Genomic DNA, 22870 nt, shown 5'->3' on the forward strand with positions numbered 1-22870 from the left:
GGGACAACTCGCGTGTCCTGACTGCAGGCAGACGTTTGCCATCGGTACACTAGCATGTTCCATGTACAGCTGGAACTGGCATCACATACTGCCATGTTTTTATCTCATAGGTTTACTTGGGATGTTCTGTTGGAATGGACAGAGTCCTCTGAACGGGACTTTGTGCTCATACAGTCACATCAGTATCAGGATCTTACATCACAGCAGGAGAAACACCACTTGTTCCATACACCTCAAATGGGAGCGCGTTTGTGTCATGAACGACAGGGCTCGCAAAATCGCTAGCCCAACGTCGCGGAGCTAGTGATATCTCCAGTCGGGCGATCATATAGCCCGACGGGCGGGGCCCTGCACGATGATCATCTATTGTGTCTTTATCAAGAAATTATATCCTTTTTGCGCTTCTATGATTAATCTTGTGTCACCTTTAAAACTGCTCTACCAGACTCAGGATGTCATAAACTGTCCGTAGCGACTCCACCGGATGTAGAATCAACATACCCACATAAGACTACAGCTGCATTCGATCCATTTTTTTCCCCTCTTGTTGTCCCTCCTTGTTCGTCATTGAGTTAGCTGTAGAGCAGCTCATCTGCTAATTGGATGGTTGTTGGTTCAGTCTCTGTGTGCTCTAGTCTGGAGTTCTTACCAAGGTGTCCTTGGGCAAGTTACTGAACCCCAACTTGGTCTCTGATGCATCCATTGGCATGTGAACGTTAAAAAGCAGAATACAAGCAGAACACTGTGTATAATGCGTTCAGTGCTCGAGTAGAAAAGCCAATGAAGGAGTATGGGACCTGGCATATGTGCTTGGACTGTGATAGATTATCTTTCTCTGTGGCACATGAGAGTGTCATGCATCGTCTGTCATTGGGATGTTAGAAGACCAGATCAATGTTTCCTCACATTACTGCAAATATTCCTCCGTCTCAGCTGACTCCTCTTTCCTGCTTGATTCTTTGTCTTCATCATAATTGAAATGGATGATGTGCAGTCCTCTGACACATCTTCTATTCCAGTTTCACATTCTGAAAACTCAAGAAACTTCAAGAAGCCCAGTCACTTTCTTCCAAGTTCCTCAGACTACAATGCCCTGGATGCCCAAGAACCTACTTGAACATAGTTCAGATTCTTCATCACTTTTCTTCACTTCATAGCCTTCTTCCACTTCTGCAGGTGGGTGATGTGCTTTTCAGAGAAGGTAGCATGTGCTCTAATATGACATATTTTCTATATCTTCTAACCCTGGATCTTCCTGAACATTGATTCTTCCTCCTCATTATACTAGAGGACAATATGTGCTTTGTCCTACTGGTCATTGCTTTGCACAACATGGTAAAAAAAGTATGCTCATCAAAGTATGCAAATCTCTAGTGCAATGGAGGCTGGAGCATACTTCTGTGTATGTATTATTGTAGGTCGACCTACAATACGAAGCACTTTGATGCGACTGTTGTTTGATTTGGCGCAGTATAAATAACATTTTATTGAATATAGAGCACCTGCTCCTCATGTGCTGCCTGTTGTTGTTGGTTGTGGTTTTATGACCATGCTTGACCCCAAACATCATGATCCAGATCAAAGAGTATGTTGAAAATACGGCCTTTTGCACACTTTGTACTTTGGGTCATTTTGTCCACGGGACAACAGTGTTAAAAACGAATAAAACCATAAAAAATCAAATTATTAAAATTTTAACTGATAGTATATAATGAAACTTCTGTATTTCAGCATTGATGTAAAACATATTGATAGCAAAAGATTCTGTAGGACTGACCGTGACAACACAAGTTAAATGCAATGTCAACAGTGCAAATGCAAACTCTATAAAATGTACAAGAGATAAAAAGAAATACAAAAGACAAAAGAAAAATGTGTTACTTTGTAGCTAAGCAACTCATGTTCTCCAGGATTGGAGAGCCATGAAAAAACCTTGAAAGATCATAAAATCAAACATGAAAAGCAGAGACGGTGGCTGCAGTAGATATGTTTCAAGATTTTGAACTCTCAGATTCGCTTCAGCTCTTTGTATATTATAACTTTTTTCTCCTTCTTGGCTGACTCACAGGCCATCAACAGCACAAGCAAGAGTGGTTGTAGCACATACTTTAAACACTGCCTCCATCTGAAAAGATAGCCGACTGCAGGCAGACGGGCAGTCCCTGGAGTGGCATGGACAGTGAATATGCTCTCTCTGTTTAATTAAAAATTCAGCTTGAAATGGATCTTTTATCACGTTACTGGCCTTTTTGAGACAGACGAAACTACATAGGTCCTCCAGAGTAGGGAGGGGGCATCCAATAATTTTGGGGGCTGGGTTGGTAATCCTCTGGAAGTCTTTTTTGTGTGCCACAGTGCAACAGGAAAACCACTCACTGAAGCAGTGTATTGAAATGCTGTCTATGGAACCATGGTAGAAGGACGCAACTCTCTTGTCTTGGACGTATTCAGGAACAACTTGGTATCTCTGCACCACTGAGACAGCTACTGGTCAAGACACAAACACTCATCCCTGCAGAGATGATCCCCACACTGTGGTGTCATCTGCAAATTTGACAAATGTGTTGCTGGGATGGGCAAGGGTCATAATCACATGTATAGACAATATGAAGCAACAGTCTTAGCAATCAGCCTTGTGTGGATCCAGTGCTGAGACTGACTGCTTTAGAGGTGTGGAGATGTGCACTAACACTTTATCTGGGTCCTGACAGGAAGTCATTAGTTCAAAGACATGTATGTTGGGCCCAACAGTTTACACTCTGTGCGGGAGGATGGTGTTGAATCTAGAGCTGTAGTCCACAACAAGGAAACAAGCCTATTTTCCCTGCTGCTCCAGATGAGTTCACACAGCATGGAGAGCCGTGGCTATGGCATCTTCTGTGGACCTGTTTGTCCTGTATGCAAAATGATATTGGTCAGCGTTGGAGGTAGTAATGTGATGGGACTCCGTACTAGTTTTGCAAAACACTTCATCACCATTAGGGATGAGACTGCTAATGGCAGGTTCCTTAGGCAGAGGGACTATGGTGGAAGACTTCATGCAGCCATCTGTGACAGAGACTCATTGAAAATCCTAGTGATGACTCCATCCAGCTGGTCTGTGGAGTCCTTCAGTACACATCCAGCGAAATCATCAGGTCCTGTGGCCTTCCTCGGATTAACAGCCCTAAATACGCTTCTTACCTCACGTTCTTTCCCACTAAACTTTAGACATCAGATAGACGTGCAGATCTGTGTCTATATCTATACGATGTCCAAACTAGGTCCACAATTTGGGCGTTCAAACATTACCAACCTTGGACGTCAATATGATACTTTTGAACTTTGGACTGGGTAATTTTTTTAAACGTCTATGACAGCTGCAGGGAATTTACATGATTAATAAATTGAATATTTTTATTTACAAATATCAACATTGTTGTTATCAATGTGAAAGGTATGAATATAGATTATTTATGAACAAACATGATTTATTATGTCTTAGCATACTGATTTATTCAGTACACATGGGTGTTTCTTTTGTCATGTTATATTTTCCAGTCTTTTTTATCTCAATTATTTGTTTGTAACCAGGTTAAAACTGCTATTTATTAATACCTGTTGAAATATAAACATGTTAAAATCCATGTTAAAATGGAAAATAATAATACTCATGCAGACGACAACACTAGATGTCGCCTGGTTACAAAACAACCCCTCCAGTGGACCAAACTTGGACATCCAAAAACGACGTATAAAAGACATTCAGGGTGAAGCTGCTTTGGGCTCCTGAGTGGCTGCATGTGGTGACTCCACATCAAAGCAGACATAAAAAGAGGTTTAACCCCTCTGTCAATGTTGTGTCACCTTCAGCAACTCCAAGGTTGGACCTGAATTCGTTGAGATGAAGGTGGTTTTGCTCTGTTTCAGCAGGTGCTGGACCTCCCGGGTCATCCAAGGCTTTTCACTGGGAAAAAAGTGGATTTGTTTCTCCACTGTGACAGTGTCAACAGACTTTGTCAGAGGACACCTTCAGAAAATATTCCAATTAGTTCTCCTGAATCAGTCATGCAGCTGTGTAAAGGCTCCAGGTTTTAATAGTTCTGGTGGCAATAAGAGTGGATCTCCTCAACAGTGTTGGTCAAGTTACTTGAAAAAAGTAATCAGTTACTAATTACTGATTACTTCCCCCCAAAAGTAATCCTGTTACTTTACTGATTACTTATTTTCAAAAGTAATTAATTACTTAGTTACTTAGTTACTTTTTAAAAACACAATTTACAACCTGAATAGGTGATAAAGCGATAGATCTTTCAGCCCAATTCTACTTTTTCTGCATAATCCATCATACAAAATGTAATCAAATGGAAACGTCTCTTTTTAAAACGTTAAATCTTTATGCATCAAGCAAAAACTTAATTATATGCAACATTCTCTGACTGGAAGAAATTTCTTTAACATTTAAACCTATTTTCTGCACATTCCGGCACATAAAATAAAATATTTTTTTGTGTTTACACTCACTCTTTCAAATAGATGCAAGTAAAACACAGCAGAAAATAAATAAAATCAAAGACTCAGCGGCCCTGTTGCTCTATTTTCACCTGTAAAGCAGGAGTGGGTTAGGCGGAGGTTTACCCTGGTGCAGGTGTGCCGCGGCGGTCAGTGGAAGAATCCGCGAGTTTCTCTGTGAATTTCCCATTACAGTCGTAGTACACTCGGTGCTTGCTTGGAAGTTTAGGGGTTTTTTCGCTGTAAAAAGAAGTTTTCTTCCCACGCACAACGGACACTAATGTTTTTGTCACTTTTTATGGAATCAAACTCAAAGTAAGGTCAGTACTTCCACGCTTTAAACGCTGCACGCTCATACTCTCTCCGCACTCGATATATTATCCATTGTTGATCCGTGAACAGCTGTTGTCACGAACGTCGCACTCGCTTACGTCACTGTCATGAGACATTCTCGCAAAAAAATCACGGTTTTAGTAACGCAGTAACGCAGCGTTCCTACGGGAAAGTAATGGTAATCTAATTACCGTTTTTGCAATGGTAATCCCTTACATTACTCGTTACTTGAAAAAAGTAATCAGATTACAGTAACGCGTTACAAGTAACGCGTTACTGCCCATCTCTGCTCCTCAAGGGGGTGTAAACAGTGTATTGTCTTCCAGCATCTAACAAAGCCAGAACCGACCCAGAGCTCTTGCAGAACACTTCTTATTTAAATGTCACTCGAACCACAACTTCTTCTGGCCTGGAGTCGTGGCGCTCCCCTCTCGTGTTGCATTTAGCGACAAGCACAACATGGGAAATTTCATACATGACATTCCCCACTTTAAGAAAATATGCCAACTTCTCACATTGCATACCTTATACTCCATTGCTTAATACTGTTGCACATTAACCCAACATAATATGAATTTCCATTCAATCTCTTTCCAATTTCTACGCATTCTCCATCTTCCCTACAACCTTCCAAAATAAAGACGGCTTGCTACATCGCTGCATCACTAGCTGTCTCCTCTCTCAAAGGATCTGCTGGGCTGATCCCAGTGGATCACACTGGAGTAGCTCTTCCTGCCTGAGAATAGTTTTTGCAACCTGGACAGCTCTCTCAGCATGTTCTTTACTCTGAGCATAATGAGGACTAGATGTTACATGGTGTCATGGTCCGGTGACTGGCTGTGCACAGTTTTGCTGAGTCCACCTCTGAGCGGAGCCCTCATCAACACACCTGCCATACTCACCTGCCTGTGATCTGGGATATTCAGCCAGCAGTATTTAAGACCAGCGCACCCAACTATCCTTCGACAGTTCATCTGCTAACATGCTAGTTATATTAATCATGTTATTGTTAAAATGGACCTTTTTTCTCCTTGTGTTCTTAGTAGCTTCACGGATCCTTCATACTCCACAATTCACTCACCTGGATGCTGTTCAACCCTGGAACTCTGACTGTTGGTTCATGCTCAGAGACTCATCACTCTTCACCTGCCTGCCCCCCTGCTACTGCAGTCCTAGATCACTGGATCATTCAGGTTGGACTCTGCTCACTCTCATCCCGTCTGGACAATTACCCGGACAACACTGCCTCCCCCCTAGGCACTCTCTACCTACTAGCAAAGTAAGCCACAGGAAACCATTAGTTACATCACCTTCCATCTTCCATCTTCCAGCTCCTAACCTCTTTCTACCTCTATTTCAGAGACCCTCGTTCAAGTCTCATGTGCCACGAACTATTTCCTGACCATTGTTCCAGTTTCACGCTCCATGCATTATTCCTTTGATTGTTGCCTTCTTTTGTTTTTGTAAATAAAGTCTCATTAACCCTGATCCCTACTGTCCTGTCTGAATCTGCATTTGGGTTCATATTCACGTACTGGCCTTGGCCCGCCTTGGCACATGGACAAAATCATATTCTTCATTGAACTGTTTGAACTTATCTAAAACAAGGTATTATCACACACCAGCACATCTGGAATACCAGAGAGCAGCGGTCCCCAACCTTTTTTGCGCCACGGGCCGGTTTATGTCCGTCAACATTGTCACCGACCGGCTTTTAAGGTGTCATGGATAAATACAACAAAATAAAACCAGTACTGGTACCCCTCAAAAAAGAAGATTTATTCATAACACACAGAAAAAGACCCAGGGAAACTGAGTTAATGATAAAAACGATTTAAAAAATAGCGATAAAAATCGATATAACCCCTGAAAACAATAAATTTCACACCCGAGCCTCAACTCTCGTGGCCCGGTACCAAACAACTCACGAACCGGTACCGGTCCGTGGCCGGGGTTAGGGACCGGCGTTATTTTTGTGCCTCTATTCTGAGGGCATGTAAAAAAAAAAAATAAAAAAAATTTGCAAGTGTAAATGTTGCATTTTTATGAGAAAATTATTTTAAGCGATGAAAAGTTCAAGTTGAGTGAATCTCCTCAAAATCTACTCAAATTGCAACATTTGCACTTGCAAATTGTATTTACGTGTTTAGAATAGGGACACAAAGGCCTGTTCTAAAAATACCTCACCATAGCGCCACTTACCAGTTGCATCTAATTAATTTTTTTATTTTATTTTTTTGTATTCTTTTTTAAACCACACTTCCATTGGCGTAAATTTGAAAAAGATAATATTAAAAAAAAATTAAATAAAAATAAATAAACTTTTAAAGAAAATTCATATTGAATCAGAGGTAGCTGGTCTCCACGGAAACGGTTGCCGTGGAGACCAGCTAGCAGGCCAGTAAAGGTGATAATGAAAACATACCGTTACAGTGAATTGGAGGAAGAGTTCTTTGTTACCACCGTGAAAGATGTTATGCGTGTTACTGTGGCAATGGCAAAGCGGCACACACTGGAGAGACATTTCCGAACGTGTCACACAAGCTACCATGCTAACTACCCAACGGGCCACACACTACGAGCGGGGAGAAGCAATGATAATTAAAGCTGCAAGCAGCGATATGAGGGCCCTCGCACCCCCGGCGCGTCGAGCCAAGCCCAACACCTAAAACCAGCGCTTCCGATCTGATGTCACATTGATGGAATTCATGCATTTAACCACCAGCTAAAATTTCATCTCATTCAACCATTATTATAGTCGTCCCACTAGGTGGCGCTCTAACCATTACTGACAAATGGCATAACAAACATTTCCGAGCTCGAGTCTCATCACGCCTGCGACCTTTGGGAGAGATTGGACATTGTGTTTTTGAGCGACAGCAGGTTACTGCTTTTTGGCGAGTGATTGAAACTCCACGTGCCGCCATAACCACCCCGTTTCCCAGAACGTAAAAAGCTTCGCAATTTAACATCACAAAGGTCTTTAGATTCCACACACAGGAGATCGCGTAAATCTAATGAAATCCCTTGGAGGAGTTCGTCAAAGTATGAGGCCTGAAAAGAGGGGAAAATGTCGCCAAATTTACACATTAATTTTAAAATGGCTGACTTCCTGTTGGATTTGGGATATTGCTCCAAGAGACTTTTTTGTACATCTTGATATCTCCAATAAGCTTGCCAGGTTTCAAACTCATACATAAAACACAGAGCAGGGGCTGTTGTTTTGAAATTTTGTAGGGGGCGCTGTGGAGCCATTTTGCGCTCTTCAAGGAAAATGAACATATAAAAAGAAATCCCTCATCACATTAGAGGTGTGCGCCAAATTTCAAGACTTTTTAAACTTTTCAAGCCCCTCAAAAGCCACTTCATCTTTCATGGTGAACTGCGCTGCCACCAGGGTGCGCCGTTCAGTTTATAGTCACAATTTTCTCACTGAAGCATCAAGAGGGACTGATGGTGATATTCACCGCTTTTGAGGTGGCCATGATGAACCTGTGAAAATCAGTACAACAAAATGAAAGACATGACATTTCCTGGTGCCACTAGGTGGCGCTCTACGTATTCCTGACAATGGGCATATCAATCTGTTCAGGGCGGGTCTGACATCATCCCTGTAAAATCTGGTACTGATCAGATTGGATTTCATTGAGTTACACTAATTTGTTTCTTCATGGCGAGACCTCAATGTTCGCCATGCTGCTGGGGTCACACCCTTCAGCGAAAACTCACAGTTTTCTCTGTAACCCAAGACCAACTCCTTAAGGCTTTCCTGGAGAAATTTGAGGCTGCAGATGTCACCCATTACAATACTGTACCCCAAAGTGTAAAACATGACATTTCCTGTTCCCACTAGGTGGCGCTGTCCCTGGTGTCAAATATGGCAGTTGAAATATGTTCAGGGGTGGAGCCTTATCATATGTGTCCACTTTGGTCAAGGTCGGACAATGTATGACAGAACGAGAGGCAATAAGATTTTCATGGCGAGTCATCGAAATTCGCCGTGGCGCCACGGCCTCACAGTAACCCGAAAACTCAAAAGCTCCGCAATTTAACATGGCCCAGGTGTGTAGTTGACACTGACCAAATATGAAGCTTGTACGATGAAATTCCAATGAGGAGTTCGCAAAAGTTCGAGGCATGGAAATGGCAAAATTAGAGCCAAAATGTCACCTTCACTTCCAAATGGCGGACTTCCTGTTGGGTTTAGGACATGGCCATAATAGACTTTTATGTGCGTCTCCGAACGTTAGATAAGTGTTCCGAGTTTTATACATGTAGGTCATACCCATCTCGGGGGCTCGCGTTTCTCATTTTTCTAGGTGGCGCTACTGAGCCAATTTTCCCTGGACATGTCTAGGGACATTAAAATACGTAAATTTTCACCAGACCTGACGCGTCTGCAAAATTTCATGAGTTTTCGAGCATGTTTAGGCCCTCAAAAGGCCGATTCATTTGCCGAAATAATAATAATAATAATAATAATAATAATAATAATAATAATAATAAGAAGAAGAAACAGAGCAGATACAATAGGGCCTTCGCACTTTTGTGCTCGGGCCCTAATAATTGCAAAAACTGTGCTTAAAGACGAGAAATATGGAACCGATGTAATCTCCACAAGGTGATCGGTTTCGGGCACGTCATGACTCCCATCGTGAAAATCATAAACAGCATCCGCTACAGAGCTAAACAGCACAGAACATTCAAGATCCTATTGGAGGAGCTGTCAGATGAATATGGTGACCTGCTACTATACACGGAAATCCGATGGTTCAGCAGGGGACGAATTTTGTTTCGTTTTTTGTCACTTTTGGGTGAAATCAAGGAGTTCATTCAGTCCAAAGGCGAAGACACCTCGCTGCTGGAGGACATTGAGTGGACACTTGACCTTGGATTTTTAACGGACGTTACTGGGAAACTGAACCATTTGTAAACCAAAGGTAAGACTCTTGCTGATGATAAGTGCTTTAAATGCATTTAAAGCCCAGATGAAAATTTTCTCTGTGCATTTACAGAAAAAAGTGCTGCACTTTCCGTCTGTGCAGATGGTGCTGAAAGACAATGCTTCTGCGTCTGAGACTTTTGACAAAGTTGCAGAAAAGTTCTCTCAAGTCATAAACTGACTTGGGCAAGAGTTTGAGAATAAGTTTTGTGAACTTGATCAGCTTGAGCCATGTGTGTCGTTCATTTCCAATCCTCTCATGAACACGGACAGAACATACATGCTGAGCAACAAAGTGCAATGTTCAGCTTGGATGCTGGACAGGTGGAAATCGAAATTGTAACACTGCAAAATGACCTCCACCTCAAAGCCTATCAGGGTGCACCAAACCTTTGGTGGCTTGTTGACACAACAAAGTACAGTGGTGTATGCACAGCAGCTATAAAGGTTGCCAACCTGTTTGGGTTAACCTGACTTTGTGAATCAGCCTTTTCTGACTTGAACTTCATCAGTAACAAACAGAGAAAATGCCTCTTTCATGCACATGGCAATGACTCACTCAGAGTTGCAGTGTCAAGTTATTAGATTACAACACACTGGTGAACAGCATGCAATGCCAGGGTTCCCACTAACAGACAAAGAAAGCAATACTAGATGTTCTCGGTGGCAACGTGGCAGTGTCATTGTAAAGTTGAATCTAGCTATTGAAGGACAAATGTGTTCGTTAAATGTAACATATGATGATCATTTTTAAAATGCTGCAGATTTGGTGACAAGTTCAGTAAAATCTGAAAGTTGATTTTTTGATTGTTACATATTTGATAATTTGTGCAAACACTGTGCAATGTAGTGCATGATTTTTACAAAAAGTGTTAGTGGCAAGTGAAAATGTTGAAGAAGTAATCATTTAAAAATGTAAATACTTGCAGAGATTTATAGAAATGAAGTTAAATATTGTTATTTATCTGTTTCCTACCTTGTTAAACCATTGTTTATAATTATGGCGAGAAATCATTAACTTAATCATTATCTCTACATAGATGAATATCATTAATTATTAATGATAACATATAAAGGTAAATTGAGCAAATTTGTTCGCATTAATCAGTACTCAGTTTAAAAAAGGTTGGTGACCTGCTGAGTGGCCAGGCAACCCTACCTAGCTGTGCTGTTTCACTGCCTGTAACTGTCTGAACTTTGATTGTCTGCATCTTCTGTTATGTCTCAAGACAGACTCAACATGAACAGCAACATCTTCACTTGATGTGTCATCTGTCGTGCATGGCATTGGCCTTCTGGAAAGAGCATCAGCTACAGCCAGCGTTTTTCCAGGTGCGTACACAGCTTCAGCCTTGAAATGCATTAGTCTCATAAGAAACAGAGCACAAAATTCAGGTTACTCTTAGCTTTTCAAAGGCTGTCTGTTGAGAGGCATTCCACCTTCATATTTGCAGCTCGTATAGAGGTTGGCCCACTGTAGACAGATCTGAAATGAACTTTGGCATATAGTTGACCATTCCAAGAAACCGTGTGGCTGTGGAAATTCCTCAGTCCCTGCCAGCTTCACTGGGTCTAATCACATGCCGTTCTCATCACAGATGTGTCCAAGGAACCGAATCCTTCTCTGCCTGAATTTGCAACTAGTCTTATTTAGCTTCAGGCCTGCAGCTTGGATCACCCTGAGCACTTTCTAAAAAAGCGTATCTCCCAAAAGGTGTAATAAACATGGTTAATCTGCAGCTTTCCTTATAAAGCGAATCGGGTAGAAGTCATTGGCCGCATCAAGTGATATAGACACTTTGGATCCTGAGAGTCTTGACATGATGTTGTCTACTGTTGGGAGCACATATTTCTCACCTTTTACTGCCTGATCCAGTTGTTTCAAATCAACACAGCAGCAAACTTCCTTTCAGTTTGGCTATAAACCCGTTTTTTTGTTCCGCAAAGATGTTGTAAAGTGGGTAAATAGTGAGAATGGACAATGTTCTGCACCTCCATAGCTGACGCTGCTGCAAGGAGCTGCCTCCGCTGGATGGTTAATGCCTATCGTGGTGGTGATTAGGACAGGCACTGTATTGTCGTGTACAGTTTTCAGGTATCTGTGCTTTACTTGAGTATTTTTTTTCTGACTAATTTTCTTTTATTTTACTTTTTAATTGTTACTCCCAACATTTTGAAACATGAGAGGAGTTACCTGACATCAGCGCGAGGATTCAAATATCAAACCGATTAGAGCCTTAACAGAAACACGTCAAAGGTAATCCTCATTGTTTATTAATTACCAGGGAATAAAAAGAGCATAAAAAGAGATGAGGTGTGCCAAAGTCAGGGGTTAAACTGGGCAGGGTTGGGTTTTTTTTTGCTTCAACACCGGAATGACTGGAGGTGTCCATAAGTTACAGTTGAGGTACTTCAGCATCTAGCTAGCCTTATAGAAGAGGAATGAGCATAAAGGGAATAATATATGGCAGGTAAAGCTTACATAAGTCTCCACATGTGACATGTTTTTTGATATTGTGAGACATGCGGGAATGCAAACTGAGGTGGACTAACTGTGTTATTTAACGGTTGCTTGAAAATATTCTGAAGGTTAGTGCACAGTGGCCGTCTAATATACACAGTATCCATATTTTATTTTCCTTCTTTTCCTCTGGTCATGTTCTGTTTAACTGTACATTTATTAAATTAAAATAGAATGAAATAAAGTTTTTATTCCCATCTTCTAATATTAAGTTATTATTACATTAATATAGCACAAGTTTCATTTAGCTTTGCACAAAAATAGGTGGTAGAAACATCCTCCAAAGAGCTACTTTGTACTTTGTTACTTTGGTACTTCTACTTAAGTACCAAATGTCTGTACTTTTGACACCTCTGACAATAACAGACCTACCAAAAATGTCAGGCATAGATTAACAGAGCTATGACGTTTGTCTACAGTGATGTTGGGGCTGCAGCTCCATCTAGTTGCAGATGGCGACATAACATTTAGGACAACAATTTATCGGCATTGGGCATCAGTTAACTAGTATGTCTGATTTGGACTAGTGACATTAACTGTGATTAGGTTGACTAATGGTGGACATCCATAGGTCACAACAAGAAGAGTTTGAGCCCATTGCCTTTCTGGGTGGAGTTTGCATGTTCTCCCTGTGCCTACTTGGGTTCTCTCTGGGCACTCTGGCTTCATTCCACAGTCCAAAGACACTCATGTTAGTTTGACTGGATATTCTAAACTTGTCACTGGTGTGTATGTGAGGGTGAATGGCTCTCTGTCTTTCTTTGTTATCCCTGCAACAGATTGGTGAATTATCCATAATGTTCACCATCCATTGCATCATCTGGGATAGCCCCAGGTCTCCACCACCCTGAGTGGAAATAGTAAATGGGTAGTTCCTTCAGTGTAAAAAGAGAGAACGTTTTTTCATTTCCCTTTAATTTTTCAATCCAAATCAACCCTTTTTATTGAAAGGATTCACCTCAGGCCTTATTGGCTTGGTTTAGGGCTTAAAGTCAGGCCTAAATTGTTTTTTTAAACATCAATGGAGAGAATGAATGCAAATTCACTCCCTTTTCCATTTTGCCATCTTGGGACAGTGACTGGCCTGCAGCCACCCTCTACTCTATCTATCCATTCTGCTAGAAAACCATATGTGCTCTTGGCATGATTTTTAGGTTGACTAAGTAAAATATCTGTCAGACTGTATTATAGATCTATATTGTCACCATTACAAGAACAATGAAACACAGTTTGGCAACTCTACGTTAGCAGCCTGTAGAGTTTTACACTAAAGAGCCTTTAGAATAAGAGAAAAAAAAAGAGAAACCAAAAAATACAGTTAAAGTTAAAGAGGTAAATACACAGTGAATGTATGTCATAACGTAAGTATGGCGTTATTTTTGTGCCACTATTCTGAGCGCACGTAAACAAAATTTTGAGCACACGTAAAAAAAATTTGCAAGTACAAGTGTTGCATTTTGAGGAGAAATTTATTTTGAGCGAAGAAAAGCTAAATTTGAGTGAACAAAATTCATTACTGTGTGCAAAAAATGTATTTCAGTGTTGCTATTATCCATATACACACACAATAACAGCCGCTCTCGCTCAGTTTTTGCATTTGCTCTTGCTCAGATCTCTGCGGACCTGCTTGCAATGTGCTGCTTGTGCTCTCAACATTTCTGCTCCTGCGAATTCAACTCATTCTATACACTGTTACCAACCAATCACAGACTTGGATGCAAAAAATTCTGATTGGCTGTTTTGGTCTCCAGTCAGCTCCCTAGCTGCTGTAGCTAAACCCAGGCAAATATCCCAGAATGCATTTCATCCAAAATTCAAACCAGGCAGTGGCGGAGGAATGCAGAGTGGCGGAGTTTGAAATATTACCCTTTCTGGGTCACAAAATAAACTTTTAAGATATTTTCAGACGAGAATGGTGCTGTGTGAACTTCAAATATCTGTTCGATTTATAAAGACATCACATATTTGCATAAGTGCTCTAACGTTTTTGGAGATGCCTGTTACCCACCAGCAAATAAGACACACAACTACAAAACAAATGTAAAGTACATGAAAATATATAATTCACCATAACGCTAAATCAATGAGAGCCCTGTGCTTGTTTCTCTGCAACGAACTAATGATGGACGATGGGGGACAATGACACCCGAAGTGTGCCGTCATATCCCCCTGATGTTAAATGTTCTGTTCTTATTTAAACAGCTGACTCTGAATTAAATCTAATATAAAAAAATATTTAAATTCAGGAGGAAACATTTTCATAATATGACGGGTGAAATTCACAATAGACTGACAGCTCTCCAAGTAAGACTTAAGTATTAAATAAAACGGTCCAGTTATGAAGCTGAACTTTAATCTCAGCCAAACCGATTTACTCGGGAACAAATCAAACATTGAAATAAACCAAACATTAACATTTAGAAGTTATCTAAGTGACTTATATATCATGTTTAATCCAAGTAGCGAAGGACAGCGGGGGGTTTGAAAACGATGTGCCAGGAGTCCGATCAGCCAGGGCTGGACTGGGACAAAAAATCGGCCCGGGTATTGACTAGACCACCAGGTATTATAGGAAAAACCATAAAGCTTTTGAACAAAAAGAAACGCTCTTGTGACAGTGATGTACACTGTCTTGTTGCAGCTTTTACGGCTGTGGCTCCAGCAAACATCAGCTGATACTAGAAAGTAATTTTAATTAAATTCTAACAACAGCTTATCAAGCTTAAACGTGCTGCTGTTGTTTAGCTCAACATCAGCTGGTTTCCTCTTTCTGGCGCAAAGCGGGCGATAAACAAACAAGAGAGACAGGACTTGTGGCAGAAAAGCCGATCAGCTGATCATTGATCAGTTTCATGATTAAAATAGCAACAGGAGAGGGCGGGGGAGAGAATGACAGAAGAACAGGGAGCTGTGCAGCGTAAAGACACAGAATAACTCCAGCTTTGTGTCTTTTTTTTCATTCTAGTTGACGTACGGGACAAATCGCGTTCCTTTTCACCTCAATATGGATGTATTGTAATTGGTCCAGCCCAGAGTTGATCATGACCATGTCACAGTTCTGGGTCATTCTGACCCAGCATTTTCAGTTTCTTATGTTTTTGGTATTCTTCTGTATTATAATTTATGTTCTGATTCTTTGGCTATCCTGTGTTGATTATTATTATTCTATGTTCCAGCTTATTCTGGTTTAGGGTTTAGTTCTTAGGTTTTGTGCTTATGCCCTCATGTTTAGTTTAGGTTTAGTTCTGTGCTTAGTCTTCTCTGCTCGTGTGTTCCCTCTGTGTAAGTCCGCGTTTCTTAGTCTGCGTCTTTGTGAATTGTTTCCTGTTTTATGTTGAAGGGTTATGTCTTATGTCAGTGTGTCTAGCTTCGCTCCCCCGTCTCGTTAGCCCTAATCTCTCCCAGCTGTGTCTCCCTCCTGTTTTCCTTTCCCTGATTACTCCACTGTGTATATAAGCCCTGTGTTTGCCTTTCCTCTCTGTCGCATTGTACCCTCAAATTGTGCCTGTGTGTTTCCGGTCTAGGCGGTCATTGTTCAGTTCATGTTTTGTTCATCGCCAGCAATAAAGCTGCGGTTTTCAGTTGCAATTCAGTCTCCGAGTCCTGCATTTGGATCCTCACCTCCGCCTGCCCACACACAGAGCCCTGACAGACCAACTGGCTAATCCATCACCTTTCATTGTTTATACAGTTACAAAAACAAACAAACAAACGTAAAAATGAAATATTACCATTGGCCCACCGGGCAAATGCCCGGTATGCACAATGGCCAGTCCAGCTATTCGGCCAGCTGGTGGATAACAGGCATCTCCGAAAACGTAAGAGCACTTTTGCAAATATGTGATGTCTTGATAAATCGAGCAAATATTTGAAGTTCACACAGCACCATTCTCGCCTGTAAATATCTTAAAAAGTTTATTTTGTGACCCAGAAAGAGTAATATTTCAAACTCCGCCACTCTGCGTTCCTCCGCCACTGCCTGGTTTGAATTTTGGACGAAATGCATTCTGGGATATTGCATTTTGTCATTTTGAGCTGATTGGAGACCAAAACAGCCAATCAGAATTTTTTGCATCCAAGTCTGTGATTGGTTGATTTTGTAGCACAAATATACAAGTGTACAGAAAGAGTCGAATGCGCAGGGGCAGAAATGTTGAGAGCGCAAGCAACAATGCAAAAACTGAGCGAGAGGGGCTGCTATTGTGTGTGTGTGGATAATAGCAAACAATGAAATACATTTTTTGCACGCAGCAATGAATTTTGTTCACTCAAATTTACGTTTTATTCGCTCAAAATAAATTTCTCCTCAAAATGCAATACTTGCAGCTGCAATTTTTTTTACGTGCACTCAGAATAGTGGCACAAAAATAACAGCATACATAAGTATCTACACAGATATGTCAAGCAGTCTCCACAGCTGAAAACCTGCACCTTCAACAAATACAGCCCAAGCTACAAAGATGAGAAAGATATTTGCACTCAAAATTTTGACTACACCTACACATAAACGGCTTAAGCTACAAGTGCTACAAAACACTTGTTTTAAGTTATTTATTATTTTCTATGCTGTTTTGTATGCTCAGGGTCAAGTTTACTCTTTATTTCAGTTAGCTGTTACTTAGTTCTGTGAAGGGAACCTGCAAAGTAAGAATTTTATTGCTCTGCGTAACCACTTGTGTTTTGCAGTGTATATGACAATAACCTTCCTGACTCTTGAATCTTGAATGAGCAAAGAGTAAATGAGCAAGAACAGGAGGAAGATAACTGACTAGACGGATATTAATGGTTAAACATTTACAATTTATTGAAAGCAAAAATTGACATTGCAAAAATGGATAGGTTTATTTAGAAAGTCAGCTATTTACATTTAGCCTTTTGTGTTCGTCACAAGTAGGAGATTTTGAATTGAGTCTAAATTGACCGCAAATTTACTTAACTAGTTAAAATCAAACAGGCCATTACTGAAGCAGTCGAGGAATTACCTTTGAGACCTCAGTCATAGTTATTAATGCAAAATCTAACATTACACTAACCTTATATTGTTGGAAAAGGCAAAATTGACTTTTTCCGGGGTGGGGGAGTGTTTCATGTTTGTAAGTTAAATTGTTATTTTTGTTGTTTCCTGATTTATAAGAATTGGGAGAACAATTACATGCAAACAAAATGATACATTTTGGTTGTCCATGTTTGGTGTCGCTTTGGGCTTAGGTATCTGTGAAGGTTCTCAGTCATCCAGGTCATCGTAGTCAAAGGAGTTTGCAAAGAAAAGCGTCTGGACTTCTTTAAGTTGCTTGAAGACGTTTCACCTCTCATCCGAGAAGCTTCTTCAGTTCTAAGGTCAAATGGCCGAGAGTCCCAGATTTAAATCTGAAGTCCAGACGCTTTTCTTTGCAAACTCCTTTGGGCTTAGGGTAATCACTGACGATGACTTACATCTGAAAGAGTTCAAAATGAGAAAACGTTGCTCTAAAACATGTTGACATGGCAATGAAAATGAACAATAATCAAAATTGATCATGCAAACTAAAAGACTAAAACTTAGTATGTTTCTCTTGTTACTTCATTAGCCTCAGTGTTCTCAGATCATTCTTTACATAAAAGCACCCAGTTGTCTTGCAAAAAATATGTAGGATTAGTGAAATCACACACATTCAAAGATACTGGTAGTTATTGTTTCAAATGCCTGTTTCATGACACCCAGGCTAAATTCGTCTAAGGGAGTATGAAAGAGATTATCTAGATGCTGAAATGATTGTTAAAATACATTCGGCCAATAATAGTAGACCTGTGCTACATTTGTCCAGCTAGGCAACACATATTTCTGCATAAGAGATACATGAGACACCCTTTAAATGAGCAAATTTCATTCTTAAAGCATGGAAATGCAGCCAAAATGGACCATACAATGGCCTCAGTGAACACATCAGCACATAAGTAGAGATGAGGAAACACAATCACATTAGATATTAAAATTACTATGAGTAAATTATATATATTCTCTATTCTTCAAACCATGTAACAATATGATAATCACACATGAGAACGACATTTCCAGTTAGAGAAATTTATTTTTTTTCAATATTAAAGAAACCAATTATGTGAATAAGAGCTCACCACAAGAACATCTCCCAACCCAGTCTTACAAAGTTGCAATCAGGCAAACAGATGAATGCATTCGTTCAGTGATATGAATGATGGACAATAAAAACTGGGTATGGAACATGAACTGTTGGTGAGCTAAAAAACAATCCTGGTGCTGATGCTTGTCACTGAACTTTTTGGACAGAGCTCTTGATTGAAATGCGTACCGTTGTGTGTAGGCATTTCAGTCCAGATGTTATGGAGTTCAGTTCAGCTAAGATGTATTTCTAAAGCACCGGATTGCAAAAATAGCCGCTTCACGGCTGTTTATATTGTAAGGTGAAGACCATACAATGTAAGAGAGAAGACCCCAACAATCAGATGATCCCCTGTGAGCAAACCCTTGATGACAGTGTCTGTGAAGGTTCTCAGTCATCAAGGCCATAGTAGTCTAAGGAGCTTGGAAAAAAAAGCGTCTGGACTTCTTTAAGTTAAACTTAAAAAGTCCAGACGCTTTTTTTCCAAGCTCCTTAGACTTGGTGACGGTGGGAAAGAAAAACTCCCTTTTAACAGGAAGAAACTTTCGGCAGAACCAGGCTCAGTGAGGGGCGGCCATCTGCCTCGACCGGTTGGGGGTCAGAGCTGTTATAAACCCTGACGCAGCATAGCTTCTAAGTCTGAAAGATGGGTAAATACCTTAAACCTGCACTCTATGCAGGACACCAGGTGATGACAAGACTTACAGTACTATAGGAGTCTATGCAGAAACTGTTTTCTCTCTTGAATCTCTGTAATTGTTTTGCTACTGAGTGTCCGGGTACAGTCACTCATTTTGGGCCAATTAAGTCAAATGTCCATTGTCTAAGTTATACCCTCCCCCCTTCCCCCTCCCTATTGAACCTGCGTTAACCAGGTTTAATAGGGAGTGCCAAAGTCGTAGTTGTGCTAAAACTCCTCGAATTCTCCTCTGAGATTTTCGAGCAGCTGCCTTTGTTCTTGAAAGTTTTTTTTCATTTGTCTCATCGCTTCCCGTCCATTCCACACCTTTTTGGTAAGGTCACTAACCTTATTTTCTAAGGCCTTATTTTGTTGTAAGAGTGCGTTAACTTGGACATCGTAGTTGTTTATCACACTGTTATGTTCTTCCTGTGAAACTTTGGGAGTCTGAGCTTGGGTTTGCAACGCCATGTCTTTTGCTTTCATGGCTTCCTGTACATCACACAGATTTTTCTTGACCTCTTCAAGCTCTCTTTTCAGTGCCTCACATTCATGGCACAACAACTCCTTTTCTCTGCTGATCACGTTCAAATAATGTTCAGAGTCTTTCTCAGTGGCTTTGAACATCCGTGATTCTCCTTTCACACCCTCATCATGTGGTTTCAGTTCTTTTTGACAATCACCACTCCTTTTGGAAAGCTCCTGGAGGTCCTGTTCAAGAAGTTCGTTATGTTGCCTTAATATGTCAATTTCATGTGCAAAGCATTGGAGTTCCAGGGTCTGTCTGAGCTGTGCACTGTTCGTTGTTTTGTTTTCCTCATTCATGATCCTTTTTCTTTCTTCACTCTCTTGTAACTCTTTAAAGGCTGTTTTTGCCTGATGGAGCTCATTTTTAACAGCCTGTATTTGCTGTTGCATGTCATCTTTTTCCTTTTCAAAGTCCCTTTTCATCTCACACATGCGTTTTATCATCACATCATTTTCCTTTCTTAAAGACTGGTTGTCCTTTTCCATGCCTTTCACTTTTATAACATAGCCTGCCTTTTTGCTTTGCAACTCTCTGATGTCATCAAACATTTCCTGCATCACCTCGTTCTGTTGCTGAATTTCTTTGGTATTGGAGGTTTGTGAATCCTGTAGATCTTTATTCAAATGTTCCAGCTCTTGAATTCTGATGTGAATTGTTTCGTTCTCTAGTTGCAGGTCTCTTTTCCTCTTGTTTTTAGAGAACCCACTTAGTTTGAAAAGAACTTCAATGTTTTTTTGGAGAATTTTGTTCTCATTTATGAGCTCTCTTTTTTGCTGCTTAAGGTCGGCGTTCTCGACTTTAAGGTCACGTATGGTAGAGTTTTGTTGTTTGAGAGTTTTATTCTCATTTTTGAGCTCTTTGATTTGCTGTTTAAGTTTTTCGTTCTCAGCTCTCAGGTTGCACACAACAGGATTTGACAGACTCATGTTTCAAATTGAAGTTGATGCTAAATCTCTGTACTAACTTAAAGATCTTTTAAAAATACTGTCAACTGTGTGAGAAACAAGTTTCGAGTATTTTAAGTGTTTTCCTGCCTAGTGAATTTTTCCACTATCTTTGAAAGACTGATAAGAATGGGAACCTTTCCCCTATTTAAGGCTTTTAGTGTGCTGATGTCATAAAGAAGATGATAGATCAAAGGGATTCTGGTGGAATGTCACTGTGTCTGGTCTGGGCAGTTGGCTAATTGAATAATAACAAAATGCAGACTTATGGTTATTGTAATTGATGATGGTTACATGAATTATAAACACCCAATGAATATTATTTAGAAAACCAAACTGTGGTGGAGGTGTGGTCCCTGGCTCAGCCGCAGGGGAGGAGTGATGCAGTGAGCTCAAGGGGGCGGTGCCAGGGAGGCTGGAGAGACAGGTGGTGATGATTTGGCTAACGAGATTTTCCTTTTTATATAGTCAAGCCGGAGACCTGAGTGAGCAGGAGCGTGTGCAGAAGACCAACTGGAGAGTTGGTGAACAGGTTAGCAAACCATGAAAGACATATGTGTGGTGCTTCAACAAACACTTGTCCAGACTGATCAACATAACAGTGTGTCGGGCTGACCTTTATACAAACAAAACAAAAAAACAAAAACATGTCATTGTGAAGCTTTGGCAAATACTACATTGGTCAACTGATGGGCTGTAAGCATCTGTCAGGTTCTTTGACAGTTAGGTAGTGTTGCCTACAGTTAAAATATGTAATTTTGGTGAAGGGTTAAGTATGTTTTTACATAAATGGAATCCACATTTAGGAGCCCTTCAGTAAATCCAGACCAAGCTAAGAAGATGAGCAATGAGAGAAAGACCAAGGACAGAACACATGGAGATGACTGACCAGCGAGCTTTTAATGGTTAAACCTCGTCAAAGTAACTTTTTGTTGTCACTAAATTGTAAAAGGGATATCTGTGTACAGGGAGTGCAGAATTATTAGGCAAATGAGTATTTTGTCCACATCATCCTCTTCATGCATGTTGTCTTACTCCAAGCTGTATAGGCTCGAAAGCCTACTACCAATTAAGCATATTAGGTGATGTGCATCTCTGTAATGAGAAGGGGTGTGGTCTAATGACATCAACACCCTATATCAGGTGTGCATAATCATTAGGCAACTTCCTTTCCTTTGGCAAAATGGGTCAAAAGAAGGACTTGACAGGCTCAGAAAAGTCAAAAATAGTGAGATATCTTGCAGAGGGATGCAGCAGTCTTAAAATTGCAAAGCTTCTGAAGCGTGATCATCGAACAATCAAGCGTTTCATTCAAAATAGTCAACAGGGTCGCAAGAAGCGTGTGGAAAAACCAAGGCGCAAAATAACTGCCCATGAACTGAGAAAAGTCAAGCGTGCAGCTGCCAAGATGCCACTTGCCACCAGTTTGGCCATATTTCAGAGCTGCAACATCACTGGAGTGCCCAAAAGCACAAGGTGTGCAATACTCAGAGACATGGCCAAGGTAAGAAAGGCTGAAAGACGACCACCACTGAACAAGACACACAAGCTGAAACGTCAAGACTGGGCCAAGAAATATCTCAAGACTGATTTTTCTAAGGTTTTATGGACTGATGAAATGAGAGTGAGTCTTGATGGGCCAGATGGATGGGCCCGTGGCTGGATTGGTAAAGGGCAGAGCGCTCCAGTCCGACTCAGACGCCAGCAAGGTGGAGGTGGAGTACTGGTTTGGGCTGGTATCATCAAAGATGAGCTTGTGGGGCCTTTTCGGGTTGAGGATGGAGTCAAGCTCAACTCCCAGTCCTACTGCCAGTTTCTGGAAGACACCTTCTTCAAGCAGTGGTACAGGAAGAAGTCTGCATTCTTTAAGAAAAACATGATTTTCATGCAGGACAATGCTCCATCACACGCGTCCAAGTACTCCACAGCATGGCTGGCAAGAAAGGGTATAAAAGAAGAAAAACTAATGACATGGCCTCCTTGTTCACCTGATCTGAACCCCATTGAGAACCTGTGGTCCATCATCAAATGTGAGATTTACAAGGAGGGGAAACAGTACACCTCTCTGAACAGTGTCTGGGAGGCTGTGGTTGCTGCTGCACGCAATGTTGATGGTGAACAGATCAAAACACTGACAGAATCAAGGCTCAAGGCACACTTTAGGTCGCGGGCCAAACAAGATAAACATTAATTGAACACACTAAAACAATGTTTTTTAAACATAAATATGAATAAAAACAGGCAGGAATATTATTCCAGAATAAATAAACTTAAAAATGAACTTTAACTTTAAATATTTTTCTCTTCATAAA

The 22870-nt window shown here is 40.7% G+C and overlaps 1 protein-coding gene and 1 long non-coding RNA gene across 3 annotated transcripts in view; one reads left to right on the top strand and one right to left on the bottom strand.

Annotated features, from left to right (window-relative positions):
* Positions 1-9390: 9390 nt before the first annotated feature.
* Positions 9391-22870, top strand: part of LOC102078854 (uncharacterized) — a 100522-nt gene continuing 87042 nt past the window's right edge. For both annotated transcript variants that reach the window (XR_003215884.1, XR_266023.4), the window contains exons 1-4: positions 9391-9764; positions 10996-11098; positions 11767-11861; positions 21027-21090. This is a non-coding gene — a long non-coding RNA (uncharacterized LOC102078854). The remainder of the gene's footprint in view (positions 9765-10995; positions 11099-11766; positions 11862-21026; positions 21091-22870) is intronic.
* LOC109196333 (daple-like protein) lies at positions 18910-20995 on the bottom strand. The gene has a single exon (XM_019350311.2). The coding sequence runs from the start codon at positions 20538-20540 to the stop codon at positions 19314-19316; it is 1227 nt and encodes a 408-aa protein (XP_019205856.1). The 5' UTR covers positions 20541-20995; the 3' UTR covers positions 18910-19313.

This window comes from Oreochromis niloticus, linkage group LG22 (assembly GCF_001858045.2).
Source record: "Oreochromis niloticus isolate F11D_XX linkage group LG22, O_niloticus_UMD_NMBU, whole genome shotgun sequence".
Classification (NCBI taxonomy): domain Eukaryota; kingdom Metazoa; phylum Chordata; class Actinopteri; order Cichliformes; family Cichlidae; genus Oreochromis; species Oreochromis niloticus.

What these genes read in the sequence shown, in the direction of transcription:
- LOC109196333 (XM_019350311.2), bottom strand. Translation starts at nt 20,540, where the DNA reads ATGAGTCTGTCAAATCCTGTTGTGTGCAACCTGAGAGCTGAGAACGAA.